Here is a 16,843-nt window from a genome sequence, read left to right as displayed (position 1 = left end):
AAAACACAGATCAAGTGACAAAAGCTGCCTATGTCTTCAAAAACACTGATGGCACATCATGTAAATGTCTTTGTTTTCTCTCTGCCATCCATTTGTCATTACTTCTTCTACCTTAACCAGCCTTTCAGAAAAGAAGACATTCAGTTGTTTGATTCATCCAACCACTTTATTTACCTCCACCTCCCACTGTCTGGCCTTGATGAACTATTAATCTATCTACTTCTCATTCCCCCTTCCACACTCCACTTAAATCTTACCTTGACAACCACATCAGAGGCCAAGACATCTTTAACATCTTTGATTGTTGCTCCAGCCTGGGCGTACTGCTCATCTGGGAACTTGGAAGGCTCTCCGGCTCCTGACTCCACGATGACATTGAAGCCCTGCTTGATGAGTGCCTGGACACCAGCGGGAGAAAGCGCCACACGACGTTCATTCTGGAAAATTTCTTTGGGTACACCGACTGTGAGCTGTTTGTATGGAATACCTGCAGAGGCTTAGAGAAACAATACGGGAGATAAGTGACAACTGTAAGATTAAGTCTTTATGTTCAATGTTTCACATTAGAAGGGCCACTCAACAAGCTGCTTATTTAACTCTTCCTTCACATTTCTTTCTGAAGTTATTGTATTTTACTTTACAATCATGATGTACTGTCTGTATTCCCTTTCTTTTTACTCATCAATTATGTTTTTCTTCATGTGAAATAAAATAAAAAATAATGATAACAATTGTATTCATGCCAGGCTGACGAACAGTGGTTTCTGGCCTTGTTTCAACCTATTTTATGCCAATGGCTTGTATGACCAACAGGCTATCAAACCAAAGCACTGTTGACACCATTTGGTTGTTATTTCACAAAATTATTTTTACAATATTTCACAGCATATTTTAACAAAATACAAACTATAACACATATATAAGCGAAATGTGCACAGTATGTATATGGGTTTGTGCATGTGTGTATCTTGTTCTGGTCCAAAACAATAGAAAGGATACTTAACAGTTATTTTGCTGATTGAGTGGAACATTGTAACTATTGCAGCTTTTCTCTATTTCATGATTAAGGACACAGGAGATAATGTGAGGAAATGGTTCATTATAAAAAGACCACAATAGCACAAAACCCAATACTATACTATGGCATGCAGATCTTTTCTCTGCAGCTTCAAGGAGAAATAACACTGTGTTTACCATAAATACTGTACTGTATGTTATGCAATAGCCTTTTCGGGAGAAGGACTGTAGGACAGTATCTTGTAACAACACTATGAGTCTATAGTCATGCTATTGGCTCTGTGAAGCTGTACTAAAAACAAAAAACAGCTGAGGCTGATGGGAATGTCTTTCGTTTTCCAGCTATTTGGTCCGCAACCAAAGTAATAGCCAAAAGGGACATTTCACGACACCTTGTGACAATTCACATGGTAGATATGAATAGATATCACTGGATAATTTTAAACTTTAATACTTTGATACTGCCCTTGGCACAAGAAGAAAAGTAATGAGATCACAAAAGTCATTAGGGATTTATCATTTGAGGACCATAAAATTCCGTCCAAAGTTTAATGGCAATCCATCCTATAATTATCAAGATATTACAGTCTTGACCAAAGTTTAACTAACCGACAGGCAGCAAGAAAATACTCCAATTCATTGCCAATCTCGTCTTTATTTAAAGTTAGATAGTAAGATACAGACACAACATTGATTTCAATCTAAAAGCAGAAAGCTTTCCTTTGTTGTCCATGATTGTTGCTTTGCAAAGACAAAGACAAAGACACTGACTTATTATTGTGTGTCTTTCAGTTGCTCTTAAGTGTCCAAGCAACAGGCAGGTCACATGTTGCTCCTATGGAAAATTCCACTGCAGCTCTTTCTCTCTCTATACATAAACACAAGATCACAAGGGCTGCCTTTCCTCTCACCCTGCTGTGCTGTGCTGTCCGCCAACAACTGTTGTTTTACCAAAAGCTCCACAGCCAATATACTGGCTGCCAGCTATTTGATTAAATTTAATTTTAATAAAGCAAGAGGCACCACATGCCACTGTATGTGCTGTAGGTCCCATTCTGCCAACACATTTAGCAGTCAGGTACCAATAAAGAGATTAGAGTCAGACAGCTGGGCAGTCTATCCCACGGCTATCATGTTACTGGGCAAAAAAGGTTTAGATTAAGTTCAGATTGGGCAGACACCAGCGGATAGATCCACCATATCACTAAAAAATAGTATTAAATGCAGCAGCAGCAAACAAGCATTATATCTTGTGTTTTGAGTCTAGATTCTCACAGGAGAGATTATAACATGATAACCTATAAACCTCAATACTTAGATTAAAGATTAAAGTGAGTGTGTGAGCAGAGAAAACAAGGACTTTAAGCAGTAAAAAATTGCAAACAATGCAGGAAATTAAAATATCTTTAAAATTCAGCTTTGAACACTATTATTAGAGAAAACACACAATGTCTCAACGTAATTCATTTCAATGAGGGTACTGTACTGTGTTGAAACAGAGTGGCACAAAGCATTCTCACTGTGGTAACTTTACAGAGTTGTAAAATCTTTCCTAACAGTATTATAAACCAGTGTGCAGTGTTTTTGATTCTGATAACCTTTCAGACTCCTGGATGTGTGACTCAGCTCTGCCTTCCTGGATTGTATTTTTGTCTCACCAACGCCTGAAGAAACACACCCCCAGCAACACACTCATGGTTCCCTATTTTCAGTTCAAATACCCAGTGATGGTGCTGTGTCAGCCCTTTTTGACACAGTGTGAAAAGAGACAGATAGAGGACACTTCTGTGCTCAAATGACACTGTATTGTCTTTAACTAATTTATTGTGCAGTAACTTCTTTTATACTGCACTGTTTTTTCTGTTTTCAACCTTATTTCCTATAACTCTTGGTATAATTTCTTTGTATGCAACATGGCATGTCCAGTACATCTAAATTGGTACTAACTGTGAGAATCCCAATAACAGTCTCTTCATAAAGCAGAGTCATTCTGTCCATGTCAGTCATGAATCCAGTCTTATATGAACACACTGCCTTGGCCTATACTGTACCTCTATAGGCTCCCAGAGGTCAAAGCATGACCACATCTATATGAACTATGTGTGATGTGCTCCTCTACTTGTCTGCGACCCTGTCATCTGACACTTGTGTCTCCAGAATAGACTCAACCAGCTGTTGCTGGAGCTAGCTGAACTGCACGGATGTCACCGTGAACCAGGTCAAAAGCACCCCCAATCATGAACCATGAATCCTGCACAGTCGGACATGAAGCACCTCCAACCAGCTGGTACCGGCTTTCACAGTACACACACCTTCTGGTTACTGATACAGAGACCAGGCATGAAAATGGAGAATACATCCTACATGTGACCTTGGGAATGAAAACAACTGCAGGTAGCTGCACTGACCTCTAGAATATACCTTTAAGAAGAGTTAAAGGAAAAGCTACAGCATGGGGTTAAAGGATATCCTCCGTTTGATTTGATGTATCTCTGTTTTGCCAAAATAAGGGATTATCTTCTTCATAAAAATACCAATGACTTTAAAAAGGAATAGGCATGCAAAAAAAACAAAACAAGAATGAATGAATGGGTCGCGCTCTGAAGGACAAGGGTATAAATAGCATACTTGTCTGTCCATTCTAATGCTGGTTAGTAAGACTTTGCTGAAAGCATATCCTCCATCAGTGTTGTTTAATGAGTAACTTTGCACCTGCCATACTGTACCTGATGCACAAGTACATGAGAATGCACACAGAAGCTACAGGTGGCATTGCTTTCATGTTGCCATCAGTAGTAAAAGGTCCATTTGCAGCTCCTGTTTGCATGGTTGAACATACAGTGACATCCTAAAAATAAATGAGTTGTCTAATGTGCAGTCTTAATAGTAGTTGTTCCTAAGTGGTAACTGTCAGCAAGATGGGCAATTTAAAAAGAACAACAAATCATTCCTACATATGGTAACTGTACAAGGTAGTAGCAGTTGCTAATTTCATTAGCTAATAGCTTGCCAACCAATGCGGGCACACTGTCAAAAGATCCAATGTCCAAAACCTGACACACTATCAAAATATTTATGTTTGGAACAACTTTATTTGCAGAAAGATGGCTGGACAAGATTTCAAAGTCGCTGAGACACTGGAGGAGTGCTACCATCACAGCCTTTTGTCACAGTGGACATCTTTCATTACTACTGAAACCTCTTGGTCAAACTTCATTGCAACAACATTGTGTTGCTTCTTCTGAAGGTCTGGTCCTTGCAGCCAGGTTTCCACATCTCCTTAAATATCATATTCAAGGACCTTACAATGACTTCCCAGGCCCTATTCCCTTAAAATTAAGGACCTTAACACAGTATAGTTTCAGACACGGGTCAAGATTCATTACTGTTACAACAATTAGAATATTTTGAGCACTTTCAATCACCCATGTCTATATTTATGTCTAGACACGGACATGGACCATGAAGGTCTTTTTTCAAAGACCTTCAAGGCCTTGGTTTTTCCACTCAAATTTCCACACTTTCAGGAAACCATGGGAACCCTGTTTCCAGAAACTAGAAAATCTCAGTTATCATGCATTGTCTAAATTGTAATAACATTAATATCCTGACCATTTGTAAACAGAATATTAAATTATCATTTGCACCAACTGTTGCATTCATTGTTTTCTGTATATCGTTCTATTAAGTTTACCCAAGATATCACATTATGTGTATTGTGTCTTACCTGGACTGGCACATCGTCCAAGAGCTTGATTGGTCCTGAAAAAGCGAATGCATGTCGATTTGAGAGCATTGCTGCTCTGCAGCTTCATACAGGAAACCCCGCTGAACACAGGGGCTGAGCAGCTGGCCGCCACAACACGAAGGAGGCTCGCCATGGTGCACACACACCCAACACTCACACACCAGGAGGAGCTCAATAGGACAGGCAGCACCCCTCCTGGGAAGAGACGGGAGGGGGATTATGGGTAAAGAAGGATAACAGGTGAAAGTGAGTGAGAGGGAAATATACACACATTTGAAGTCGTGCCCACAAGTTCCACAGAAATATGTCCTACCCTGCTCTTTTGTAGATCAAACACACACTTGTGACCTTGTTGAAGCTTATACAACAGGTCACAGTCATTGAGACAACACTTTCCTATATGTACCAACACATATTATGACTGTCCGAGCACCATTACGAATCTGTCCTTGATCTTTGTTGATATACAAACATTTTTTTTTCATTTTCTGCAAGGATAATTTCGGAGAGAAAGAAAAATGTCATTTAAAAATCTCTGTTAATAAAAGTGTGACCATGTCTTTAAATTGCAGCCCTCTGAGTGACTCTGAGGCAGTAAACAGAAAGAGGGGCAGCATGTTTACTTTAAAAGGGAGATAATGAACTGGGATAGACTGGGACAGCTGGGCTGGTGTAGTAGGGTTTAAACTAGAATTGACTGGCATTTAACTCCTATCTGCCGCACTGTGTGCACAGTAAGGACACTGTTTCAGTCAAAAGATCAAAACCACATTTTGTTTTGAAAGTCAAACTGGAATTAAAAGTTAAATTAAAAAATGCATTAATTTGTTAATCACCAGAAAATGTATTTATATCATTGTAAATGGACTATTCTTGGGTTTTGCACCGTAGATTTAACAATTAAGGGACTTCCTTTTACAGTCAGTATAAGTAATTGCCCAAAAGCCCAATTAAAAAGACATATCAGGGTAATAAAAAAAAGGTAAAAACGATAAACTTAACTATATAATATGAAAATAACTGTGTCCCTGTTACATCACTAAAGGACAACTGACCCATTTGGGAGACTTTACCATAGTTCAGACAAAGAATCAATAAATCTAATCAATTTCACACAATCAAAGCACAAAGCATTAACATACTGCAAGCATACCAAAACATACATTAGGTTAAGTCTGTAAGCAGTGTGTTTGAAGGAAGGTTATCAGTAATGTCTGATTTTTTTAATTTGTCAATTAATCATTTATCAGAAAATAGTACAACACTTCCATTTAAATTTCGCTAAGTCCAGTATACCATCAAAGAAAACATGGAAACAAATCAAATCTTTACATCTGAGAAACTGGAAACTAATCAACCATTATATGACTTTCGGCACTATTTGACAGACTATTGATGACCTATTTTCACTTAACAAGCTGTCTGTAGACAGACAGCGTGTTGTGTTCAGGGACTCTTCTGTCATATCAAAAAACTCAAACTACCACGTCACCAAAAAAACTGTTGAATCACACACACACTCTGTTAAGATTTTTTTCTGATATTAAAACTCAACGTTAGCTCATAAAAACCACGTTATGGATGAACAAGACATTAAACTGCAGACGTGCGTTGCTTTGTCCTGGATGTCCCAGGTTAAACCCGGGTCAGGACGGCTCTCGTAAACCTCAGAGCTAACGGCATCGTTTATGACCCAATAAGTCACCAATAAATCAACGTTTAAATCAATGGCGTGAACTGTCTCACAACTGTGTGTCATCCACAAGAAGCTGAAGCTAAATGTGTTTTTGTGAGGCCACCGCTCAGTGCACTTTCACTATGAGTCAGACCTCAGCAGTGTTAATCCAGGCGGGCAGCTCTTCTCTCTTTTTGTCTCCGCTCCCTGCAAAAACACAGCGGGGGCTCAATGCTAACATGAGCTAAGCTAGCGCGCTAGCAGGCGGCTAACGCACATCTGTTTCGTGCATGAAGGCGACGTATGACTCAAAAATACCACACACACACACGCACAGAAATGCAAACCGAAACAAATGCATGCTGAAAAGTGAGAGTGGAAAAGTTAGCGGAACATAACTCGACTGACCTTTGTAAATGGTCCGGGCTCTGTGCTGCACAGGCGAACTCTGATAACCCGGAAGATGTCCGGAACAGCGGCCGGCAGGAATATTACTGGATCATATGAGACGCATCATATCCGACTTATGACTTTTGATGTGTTGTCACTGAAGAGGCAGGACGAAACCATAAAAAGTGCACACGTCTCTGTCTCAGCAACAGTTACCTCAGCGTTTTTTCATAAATGACAGTAACATTAATGTCCATATTTTGCATTATGATCCGGTTTTATCAGCTTAATTTAGGGACAGGTTTGGTTAAAAACGTTTTGTTGGAAGCATACGCATGCTTAATTTCTTGACAGACAAAACACAAATACACACATATATAAATATAGTTATAAAGATATGAATAAATGAGCACATTTACGTGTCATCTAATATTTCACAAATGGCGTCCCCAAACTTAATTTGCAGCTCTGTATGCTGCCACTGAGGGGCGCTCTTTCACCATTTTATATTTAGCACTGCACTGGGGGTTTAAAATGTGGTCTTCTTTTCTATCTTTTACCTGTTTATTCAGGATTAATTGCAGATTTAAAAAAAAAAACTGTTTTATACATGGATTATATGTCATGTATGGCTGAATACAGTCCTGTTCTGGCGGCATGTGGCAAAAATTGGTTGGTGGGCCCCTATTAATCCTGTGATTCCTCCCTCAATGTGAGATACTACCAGGCCCCAAGTTTGTACACAAGTTGATGTCAAAATGTGCAGCATCCATCCATCCATTATCTGTAGTAGTTACAGGGAACTGGAGTCTATACCACTTCTATAGCAAAGGCCCTGAACAGGTTAAAAGGGCATTAGAAATGCAACAAAGAGGGAGACCACACAAAGGCAAACATGTTAAATAATATTTTGTTTAATCGAATTCAACCAAATCTAAAGCAAATCTAAATGAACACAATGAAACTAAAACACTGCTGGTTGGGAGCACAGGAGACAGAGAGCACAAGAGGGAGATATCCAGCCCTCTCATAGCAGGTGCAGCAATCAGAGGAAGTTACTTCAGGTGCGGCTCACTCTCCTGACGCCCCGCCACTCAGTAACAGGTAAAAACACAAGTAATCATGAACAGAGTGGGAGGAGTCATCATAATAGATCAACTTACATAACAACAAACATAACAACTAGCTACATTATTTCTTGGCGATATACCAGAGACCCATGTCCCGTGCATAAAATATAATATATATTTTGCTATATTTATTCATTCTATTCACTTTTCAGCATTGTTTTAGCCTCATAATGGTACACACAATCTCTCCATTTTGTAATAACAGCAGTACTCTATTCATTGTGGACCAAAGCATTATAGAATTTGATGCGATCGAGTGCACTATTTCATTTATTTCCTTCTTGTTAGATTATTCTACTATAATGTACCCATGATCTGTTTTGTTACTGTAGGTACCCTGAAGGTAATTATCATCTAGCAACCTTCTAGCAATGACACAGCTGTTCAAACATGTGATGCATGACTCACAATTTCACATTGTGTCATGACTTCATTGTCATCCAATTTCCTTTCATTTTACTTTCATTGCTCCTGAAAATGAGAAACTGCTAATCTGGTATGATGAACTCAGTAAATCATTATCACAGCAGAATTATATTCAGGTTTCTGAGTCAAAATACTAGTAAAGTATTAGGTCACTGTCATGGAGCTTATTCTCTTCTCTCCAGCACTGTTACACTAGGAAATGGTTGCTGATCTCTCTACAACAGCACATGTATTTGTCTTGTTCCTCCAGTGTTAATGTGCTAACAGTGCTGGTTCGGCTTCCTTGTAAATCTTTGTTAATGAAAAACTAGCAGTAAGTTACAGCCTGTGTTGGAGCAATAGTGTCTTTGTCTGTCATTTATTCTCTCGGTACCAGTGCCTCATTGACCTACATTTACATTGCATATAGTATATATACTGCGCTTTCTCCTTGTCCCATATACTGATCATCTGGTTCTCTTTATCAGGCTCAGAGAGTGGAATGCATTGTTGCTACGCCTGGATCTCATTTCAGCGTTTCACCATAAAAATAGCTCATCTAATTGGCTTTGTTTGTACATCTTTCTGTCTTCATGTCTTCTTCCTCAGTGATATTAAAAGCAACACGTGTTATTTCTAGGTCAGGTCAGAAACAGGTGGACATACATTTCTGATTGTAATGTCCCTTAAAAGTCAATAATAATATCATCTTTTGCTGTCCTAGAACCCAGAGCTTTGGTCATTTAAATGTTCAACTGGATTGATTTTCATTACTGCTATTACTAAACTCTGTAAATCTGGATGGATGAGGCTGTGGTCAGATTTATAGTTATATTTGGCCTGGTTTATGAAGCCTTGTGGTCTTTGGATTCCTGATGGGAACTGTTCATCAAAGAAGTGTGGTTGTGTTTTAACTTGTGGAGCATTTATGGGGCAGTAGTGGGAGGGATGAAATACTTTTTCCTTGGCAGAACGTGTTTAGGGTCAACTCGCCTGTGGGCACATTTGTCTCAGATTCACAACTTTGAACCAGTGTGAACTTTTCTAGTTTGCAGCGTCTGTTAGCCTGTCTGCGTTATTTATGGCTGCTGCCATTTGCCTTCAATCAAAAGCTTGAACTCCTGTTGAACAAATGGCTTTTGGCTGAAATGCTGTACCACTATCCTACCACTTCCAATCTGTCACTCAGTCAACGCTGTTTGTTTTTTTTCTATATGTGTGAAGCAGCCTGCAATAATTTGTGATCAATGTCTTAACAATGGATGGTGACAGATGTTAAAATCAAAACTGTCAAATGCAATCTGTAAGTAATTTGACATTTTACTGATCCTGGATAGGGATATTGTCTCTTCACTTGCACAGCTCTAAAGGACATTAGAGGTCAGCATCAGCAGGTAGGGATTTAGTCTCTCGACCAAAAGCACAATAGGACACCACCCTACTGACCTGATAATGTTATGTAATGAAACAATGAGTGTGTTTTTGCATGCGTCCGTGAATTCATGCACGTGGGTGCATTGGCCTCCATGTGCATATAAAACTCTGTATTAGGAGAGGACATCAAAACAGTCAGCTGTGAGACAAAGCAGCAACACACACATACACAAAGAGAGAGATAGATAGAGAGAGATAGAGAGAGAGAGAGAGAGAGTGTGTGTGTGTGTCAGAGAGAGAGAGAGAGAGAGAGAAACAAAGAGATTTTTCAGCCAGAAAATGCTTTGAAGTCACAGAAAATTCCAGGAGTTTCCTGTTAACGAGCCTGGGCTATAATGTGAACCAGGAGTGTGTGTGGAGTGTGTGTGTACAGGGAGAGGGAGGTCTCTCCAGTCAGTCTCTCTCTGCTGGTGAGAGAGGTTAACATCACTGCAGGCTTTGCTGTCCTTTTAAGATTCACGTCAGATTTGGTCCACCTGTTCTTAAGGATACAGAACCCGTCAGCCTTAAATGGGGTTTTGAATGTGGATTAAAATTATGGATGTTTCTCAGCTGGGAGTTTTTTGAGAGCTTTTAAACTCTTGAATCACTTTTGAACAGCTGCTGAATCCATATCGTCTGCTTCGGATGCAACACGGCTGCCTAAGAGTGATGAACACAAATGCAGAGGAGGATCTGTGAGCTTCTAACTTTCCACTGATCAACAAACCAACCACTCCACCGTGTCAGTGAGGATGTTTCACATCTGTAACTCACGCTGGCCTCTGCTGTTGTTTGCCACCCTGTGGAGCCTCAGCTACCCGAGTTTGCTCACCGCCTGGCCGGGCATCGGCTATAGCAAGCCCAAAGATCAGCTGGACCCTAACGTGAGGGACTGGGGAGACTATTCAGACCTCCCTCCAGGAATTGAGCAAGGGTTGGGGTTGGATGTAGACGGAGAACATGGAGGCAACAGAGGAGTCGAAGAGCCCTCATCAAGCCTGGCTCCGGAGCTGGATTTCCTGGCAGACTTTGCAGGCAAGACAATTGAGCCAATCAGCTGATGTGTCTATTTGTCTGTCTGCTTACTGACAGTAAACAACCCTTCTCCCTTCCAGGTAAAAAGCGACTGTGGGTGATAACAGCGCCATCACACAATGACCACTACCTGCGTATGATGGAGAAACAGCTGGAAGACATGGAGCAGGTACTGTGTATACAGATATATACACCATATTGATTTAGAAGATTTTATCAGATTTGTTTTATTTAATTTCACTCTCTTTCCATCTTTTCTGGTGTCTTCCTCAGAAAGGACTGAACTGCCGTCTAGCAGAAAGAGACACATTCATCATCACCATCATCCAGAACGCCATGATGGAAGGTCGAATCCAGAAAACAACTTTTCAAGGAGATGCTATAGTAGAGAGCCTTGACCCTGACACAGTTACCAAACTGCTGCACTATCTGGAGCTTACCAGCCAGGTAGGTAATATCCCGGGAAGATATAAACAAGTTGCAGCCTATTTTTATTACTTTGAATTTAAATTTTTCTAAAAATGTCAGTTTTTCCTCTGTGGGTACCTCTGCTTCACTTGTAGTTGTCTTATTACACCTGTTGTTTCAGGAGCAAGGTTTCACCACGCTGGTCATGAAGAAGAACCTTCGCGTCAGTGAGCGCTTCCCGTTTCCGGTCCGTGTTGAGGCGATTTTGGAGGTCATTGATCAGTTCCCCATGAGGAAGCTGGAGAAGATGACCAGAAAAGGATCTCAGCTGAGGTTATACTGTACCACCAAGTTCATTCAGTCCACTTTCAATTCAAAGTGGTGTTTTTCGTAGGAAGACCAATCAAAATATCAAAGAATACGAAAATAAAACTATAAACAATTAGCTGTATTCTACATTGCTATGTGTGCATAATTGGGTATAATACAGGTATAAAATTACATGTCAAGGCAAGCTATTTTTAGCCATGCTAGCAGCTAGGGCTGCAATCTAACCTGCCCATTATTTTACTCATTTAATCTAAAATAATCTTCTCAATCTCTATCTGTCTAATCTCATATTGCTTATTTAGTTCAACCAACAGTTCAAAACCCAAAGACTCTTCATTTACTGTCATAAATGACAAAGAAAAGCAGCAAATCCTTACAATTAAAAAGCTCGACCCAGAAAAAGATTTTTATTTTTGCTTGAAAAACATGAACACATCAAAATAGTCGATTAACTTTCTTTCAATTAACTAATCTATTAACCGTCTAATTGTTGGTCCGTGGGTCCGTCAGTCCACCACTCTGATCCAGACTGAAATACACCTTCTTAGCACCAGCATGTTAGCATTGTCATTGTAAGCATTGTAGCATTTAGCTCATAGCATCACTGTTGCAGCCTCACAGAGCAGCTAGTGTGGTTAAAGACCTTCTTATAACAAATTTGCCACATAGGGCTTCGTAATCCAAATCTAATTTGGAAAATATGGTCCAGTATCAGAGATTATGGGCTCCAGTCTTGCTCCGGCATCACCTTTCATTGTAGTCTTCTATAAAAGCTTGCTCTTGCACCCATGAGTTGTGCAAAACCAGGAAATCAAGTAATATTTCATGCTGCTTGATGTTCTGTATCCAGGTGTAAAACCACTAAAAAGAAGGTTGCGGTGACAAGGAAAAAGATGAAGAAGAAGATGGTGCTGAGCCCTCAGAGACGAGGGAATGTGACTTCTGTTGTGGCCTTGCAAAGAAAACCTCCCGTGGACAAAAAAGCTGCCCTGAAGAGTAAGATCCAGGATATCTTAAGTGGACGGTCGAGGTTTGTTATCCGTAAGGAGCCTGCAATTGGGTCCACAAGGGGAAGGGAGTCGAACAGTGGTGGTCGGGCCACTTCAAACGGACGTGAAAAGGTGCACACAGCTCCATCTGTGTCAAAGAACAACGAAGAAGTAAAGAAAGACAGGTGCAGTCTTCATATTATTGTAAATAACGTAGATGTGTGGAACGTTGATGTTTGATTGATTTCACTGAAAGCTTGCTTAGATTCTGTGTTCCCATCTGGCATATCATGCCTCCTCATCCCCTTACACCAGAGGAAGATGTGCTTTTTTTAGTGCTGGACCAACATCAAAGTCATTTTTTTCTATTCTGCTGCAGGGCTGACTACACTGTGGAAGAAGGAAAGAAAAGACACGGAGGGAAAAACAGTGAAGTTGGAAAAGGGGTGAATGTAAAGGAGGATACACAAGAAAAACAGAGCTCTAAGAGAAAGGGGAAAGGGAAGAAAGGGAAGAAAGGGAAAGGAAGAGGGAAGAAGTCCAACAGAGAGGCCAGTGAGAAGGATAAAACAGCCCTGAAGGCGTTTCTGGACAGTTTCAAGGGCTCAAGAAGGTTAATGGTGAGAAGTTTCTCTTTTGTCTTTGTCTTTCTTTCACAGTGGCATCCACATTACTAATGCAAAAACACTGGACTTCTAAGAAAACTCTGCACCTTATCAGTATCCTATCATCTATTAGGAGTGATGTATCTGTTTGTGTTGTACTAGTTGATTTCGACGCCCAGCAAAGATGCAACCCTGTACATGCAGCAGACAGAGGAGAACAAGAAGCAACACTGTGACCTCGCTATCAGGAAGATCACGGTTGCGACCATTGTGGGTGCTGGACGTGACGCTGTGCTCACGTTGCAACACCACCAGCTTGGTAGGAAGTGTTTGTACATTGTCTGTGTGTATGAATATTTGCATCTTAAACATTTGGTTAGGTTCCCTCCAAGGGTGGAACAGAGTAACTGGATAATCTCTTGCAGGTATTATTGATTTATTTATAGATACGCTGTCGGAATATTCTGAAGCTAAAAGAGTAACACGTTGTATTTTTTTACCGAAGCGTGACAAAAGGCAAATGTGCTGCTTCCATCTTTGCAGCATCAGCAAACATTTGCTGCACTGTAATGTACAACAGTCTGTAACTGTGTTGTGTTGAGTATACATGCTGTAGATACTTCTGTCCTCAGGCAGCAGCTGAACAGCAGCTGTTTTAATGGGAAAAAACACTAAGAGACTACAGCCATGCTCGAGGCTGTATTTAACTAAAACCACAGTGGTCATTTGAGCACGTAAGCACATTTGTTCATTAGCAGTAAACACGAACTACTGCTGTAGCTGATGGTACGGTCAAGTCATAAACTCAAAAATAATGTCCTTACAGGTTTAAAAATTGCTCAGAGGTGACTTGACTTTATATCATGTGTGTTTCAGAGTCAGAGCCTCCTCTCAGCGACCAATCAGAACATCTCTCAGACTCAGGTTTGATCTCTCTCTTGAGATCAGAGCTCAGCCTGTCGTCCTCTGACCTCTTTTCCATGACCGTCACGGACTACGACATCAAGCCCAATGTAAGACATTTGTTTTTGCTCTTACTCACGTTCACACCTGGAAACACTCCAGTTAACAGCTGCTAAGAGTGATGGGAACCATATTTACCCCAGATTTTAAGACAGTGAAGGAGTCAAATAGGCAATATTTCTGTCAGACTTTTATGACAAAGCTCACTTATTTGTCTTAAAGAATTTTACATTATTTTGTAAGAGATTTACATGTGTTTTTGTTCTCACAAGCTTTGTCAGGAACTGTTGCTGATGTGGGCTTACAATTTAAAGAGCATTTGAAATGTAATGCCATGTAATATAGGAACAGAAATACCCTTGATATGACTTGACTTGTTACCCTGTGCATTTTATTGCCTAATTAGCTTTTATCTTTCTCCCAGAGAGTCTTTGAGGCTCCTCCATCAAGTCCTGCTCTGTTCGAGTACATTGACAACTTTCCCTCAAGGCGCTCAGAAAAAGAAAAAGAAAGGAAGAGTCCTCCAGTCTGCTCCAAAAACAATCAACAGCCTGAAGCTGAGAACTCACTGCTCAGGTAGAGTAGGCTATTATAATCCAGTGCTCACTTAGTTTACTAATACTACATAGAGATAAGCAGCATCAGGAGCCTCTTCAGAAATATACATTTTTTTCTTTTTCTCACTTTGAATGTTCTTCCGACTGGTACAGTTTACGCAGTCTTCTGGAGTACATGCTCTCTGTCTTTGATGGATAGTAGTTGTAACAGTAACTTTGTGTTTTATTTCTTCATAGATATTACACAACATGTGCCTTAACACATTATGTCTGAATAAAAGGCATGAGCTTGACTGACTCATACCACAACCTTCAAACTTACTTCACTGTTTTTATTGCTGTTCAGATTCATGTCTAAGAGGAGACTGCTGCTCATCTCTGCTCCCTCTGAGGACGACTACTCCTTCCAACAGCAGCTCTCTGCTCTCAATGGACAGGAGTGTCACCTGGGTCAGTACACACTACACGCTCGTCTACTGAACAATACCACATCTGTCTGCTCTCTTTGGTGCAATATGGAAATATACCAGGCAGGTTTCCATCCTGACCTTCAGGCTTAGGAAAGTTCCAAGCCAACACTGTCACTGACTTATTTGTACTATAATATATTTTTATTCATACGATTATATTCACATCCGACACAGGTCTTTGTTACTCACATTTAGCCTGTAACCATTTTTTGGGTCTCTCCTCAGGTATTCGCCACTTTGCCATGTTAAAGCTGATTGGAGTTGGACACAAAGCATCAGGAACTGTTGAGCTATTTCCACTAAATGGTGAGTCACACTCATGTCAGGAAGTGCAGGTGCATGGGATGGTTGTAGATACAGGAACTTGGGTTTTTTTCTTTTTTTTTTTACAATTTGTGCATATCATTATAAATATATGGAAACATGTCCAAAACTTTAGAATCCTAGTTTTAACTGTGTTTGTCAGGAGTCCAACTTGTCTTTTTAAATCCCATTCTGTGTTTTGCACTTAGTTTTCCTGCTATTCTTCTTCCAGGTCGTAGTCAGAGTGAGGTCGAGCCGTTATCACGCGACATGGTCAACAACCTGAGAGAACAGCTGAAGATCAGTAAGGACTATTTCAGCATGCTTGTTGTGGGGAAAGACGGCGACGTGAAGGCGTGGTTCCCGTCACCCATGTGGTCCCTGGATAGCATCTACGACCTGGTGGACTCCATGGAGCTCCGCTTCCAGGAGGAGAAGCTGCAGAAGAGACTGGGGATCCACTGCCCTGAGGACAGGGGGAGAGGAGGCGGCGAGGGGGGGCATTATGGAGGCTATGATGATGGGGGGGCCGAGGAGACGTACTTGTATCACCAATCGGAGGAATGATGAGAAAGAAGGAGGAAGAAGGAAAATCCTTGAGATGACACAGCAGATACATGAACACATGGATTATTACGCATAAACAAAGACCTCATAAACTCTTCAGGACTCACAGGATTCAATTTATAAAATCTAAAGAGATGTTACATCTATTGGACACCACGATAATAAGCTGAATATTTTATGTTTGCAAGTAATAATAAAAGTCTAAATCAGAGCAAATGTGCACCATTCAATTGTTTGCTTTTTAGAAAAGTCTGTGCTCCGTTATTATTTGCTGATTACAATTTCGGTGAAAGAGGAAGAGAGACCACCCAAGGTTGAGCAGATTGCACTTTTTGGCAACACTTCTGTCGAGTCCTTTTCAAACACATTCAGTGTGTCAAGTACACAAACGGAAATGTTGTGATGCGGAAATTGAATTGGGGAACAAATGTCAAGGAGCTACAGTCTCCAGACACCTCAGGGTCAGTAAAACAGATAGTTGAATGATGCTGGACGCCTCAGGAAATTCTTTTATAACAGTTCTTAAAAAAAAAAAAAAAAGCATCTGCAAAGGCTTTTTATAGTTGTTGAAAAAAGAACACATAACATCTGTGTACCAAACAACTGTACTAGATCTTCTGTAGACACTTTAATTTCACTGTCCAACCAGGAAAGGCTTGGTTTTCTACAGTTGCCACGAGAACACATGAAAATGCCACAAAAATCTAATTTTATAATGAGGACGGAACAACTGAGGTCCTGCACAGTTTTTAGTCAAATTCAGTGCTTTATTTTTATTGCATATATAATTTAAGACCCCGAGAATGTTGAAACAATTTACATGATTGAAAAGATA

General features: G+C 40.3%; 2 protein-coding genes across 2 annotated transcripts in view; one reads left to right on the top strand and one right to left on the bottom strand.

Moving 5' to 3' along the window:
• Window positions 1-6,915, bottom strand: part of nnt (nicotinamide nucleotide transhydrogenase) — a 29,993-nt gene extending 23,078 nt beyond the window's left edge. Inside the window, exons 1-3 of the mRNA XM_073477460.1 lie at window positions 6,849-6,915; window positions 4,745-4,960; window positions 258-496 (exon numbers count right to left, since the gene is read on the bottom strand). Of these exons, the coding sequence (XP_073333561.1) occupies window positions 258-496; window positions 4,745-4,898 (393 nt within the window). The 5' untranslated portion in view covers window positions 4,899-4,960; window positions 6,849-6,915. The remainder of the gene's footprint in view (window positions 1-257; window positions 497-4,744; window positions 4,961-6,848) is intronic.
• Window positions 6,916-10,270: 3,355 nt separating this feature from the next.
• Window positions 10,271-16,008, top strand: ccdc80l2 (coiled-coil domain containing 80 like 2). Its single transcript, XM_073478200.1, has 12 exons — window positions 10,271-10,816; window positions 10,897-10,985; window positions 11,090-11,263; window positions 11,406-11,557; window positions 12,405-12,728; window positions 12,923-13,163; window positions 13,311-13,467; window positions 14,025-14,161; window positions 14,536-14,687; window positions 15,015-15,118; window positions 15,364-15,444; window positions 15,674-16,008. The coding sequence occupies exons 1-12, from the start codon at window positions 10,534-10,536 to the stop codon at window positions 16,006-16,008; spliced, it is 2,229 nt and encodes a 742-aa protein (XP_073334301.1). The 5' UTR covers window positions 10,271-10,533.
• The last annotated feature ends 835 nt before the right edge of the window (window positions 16,009-16,843 follow it).

The sequence above is a fragment of the Pagrus major genome, chromosome 12, assembly GCF_040436345.1.
Source record: "Pagrus major chromosome 12, Pma_NU_1.0".
NCBI lineage: Eukaryota > Metazoa > Chordata > Actinopteri > Spariformes > Sparidae > Pagrus > Pagrus major.
This window is presented reverse-complemented; position numbering and strand designations above follow the sequence as displayed.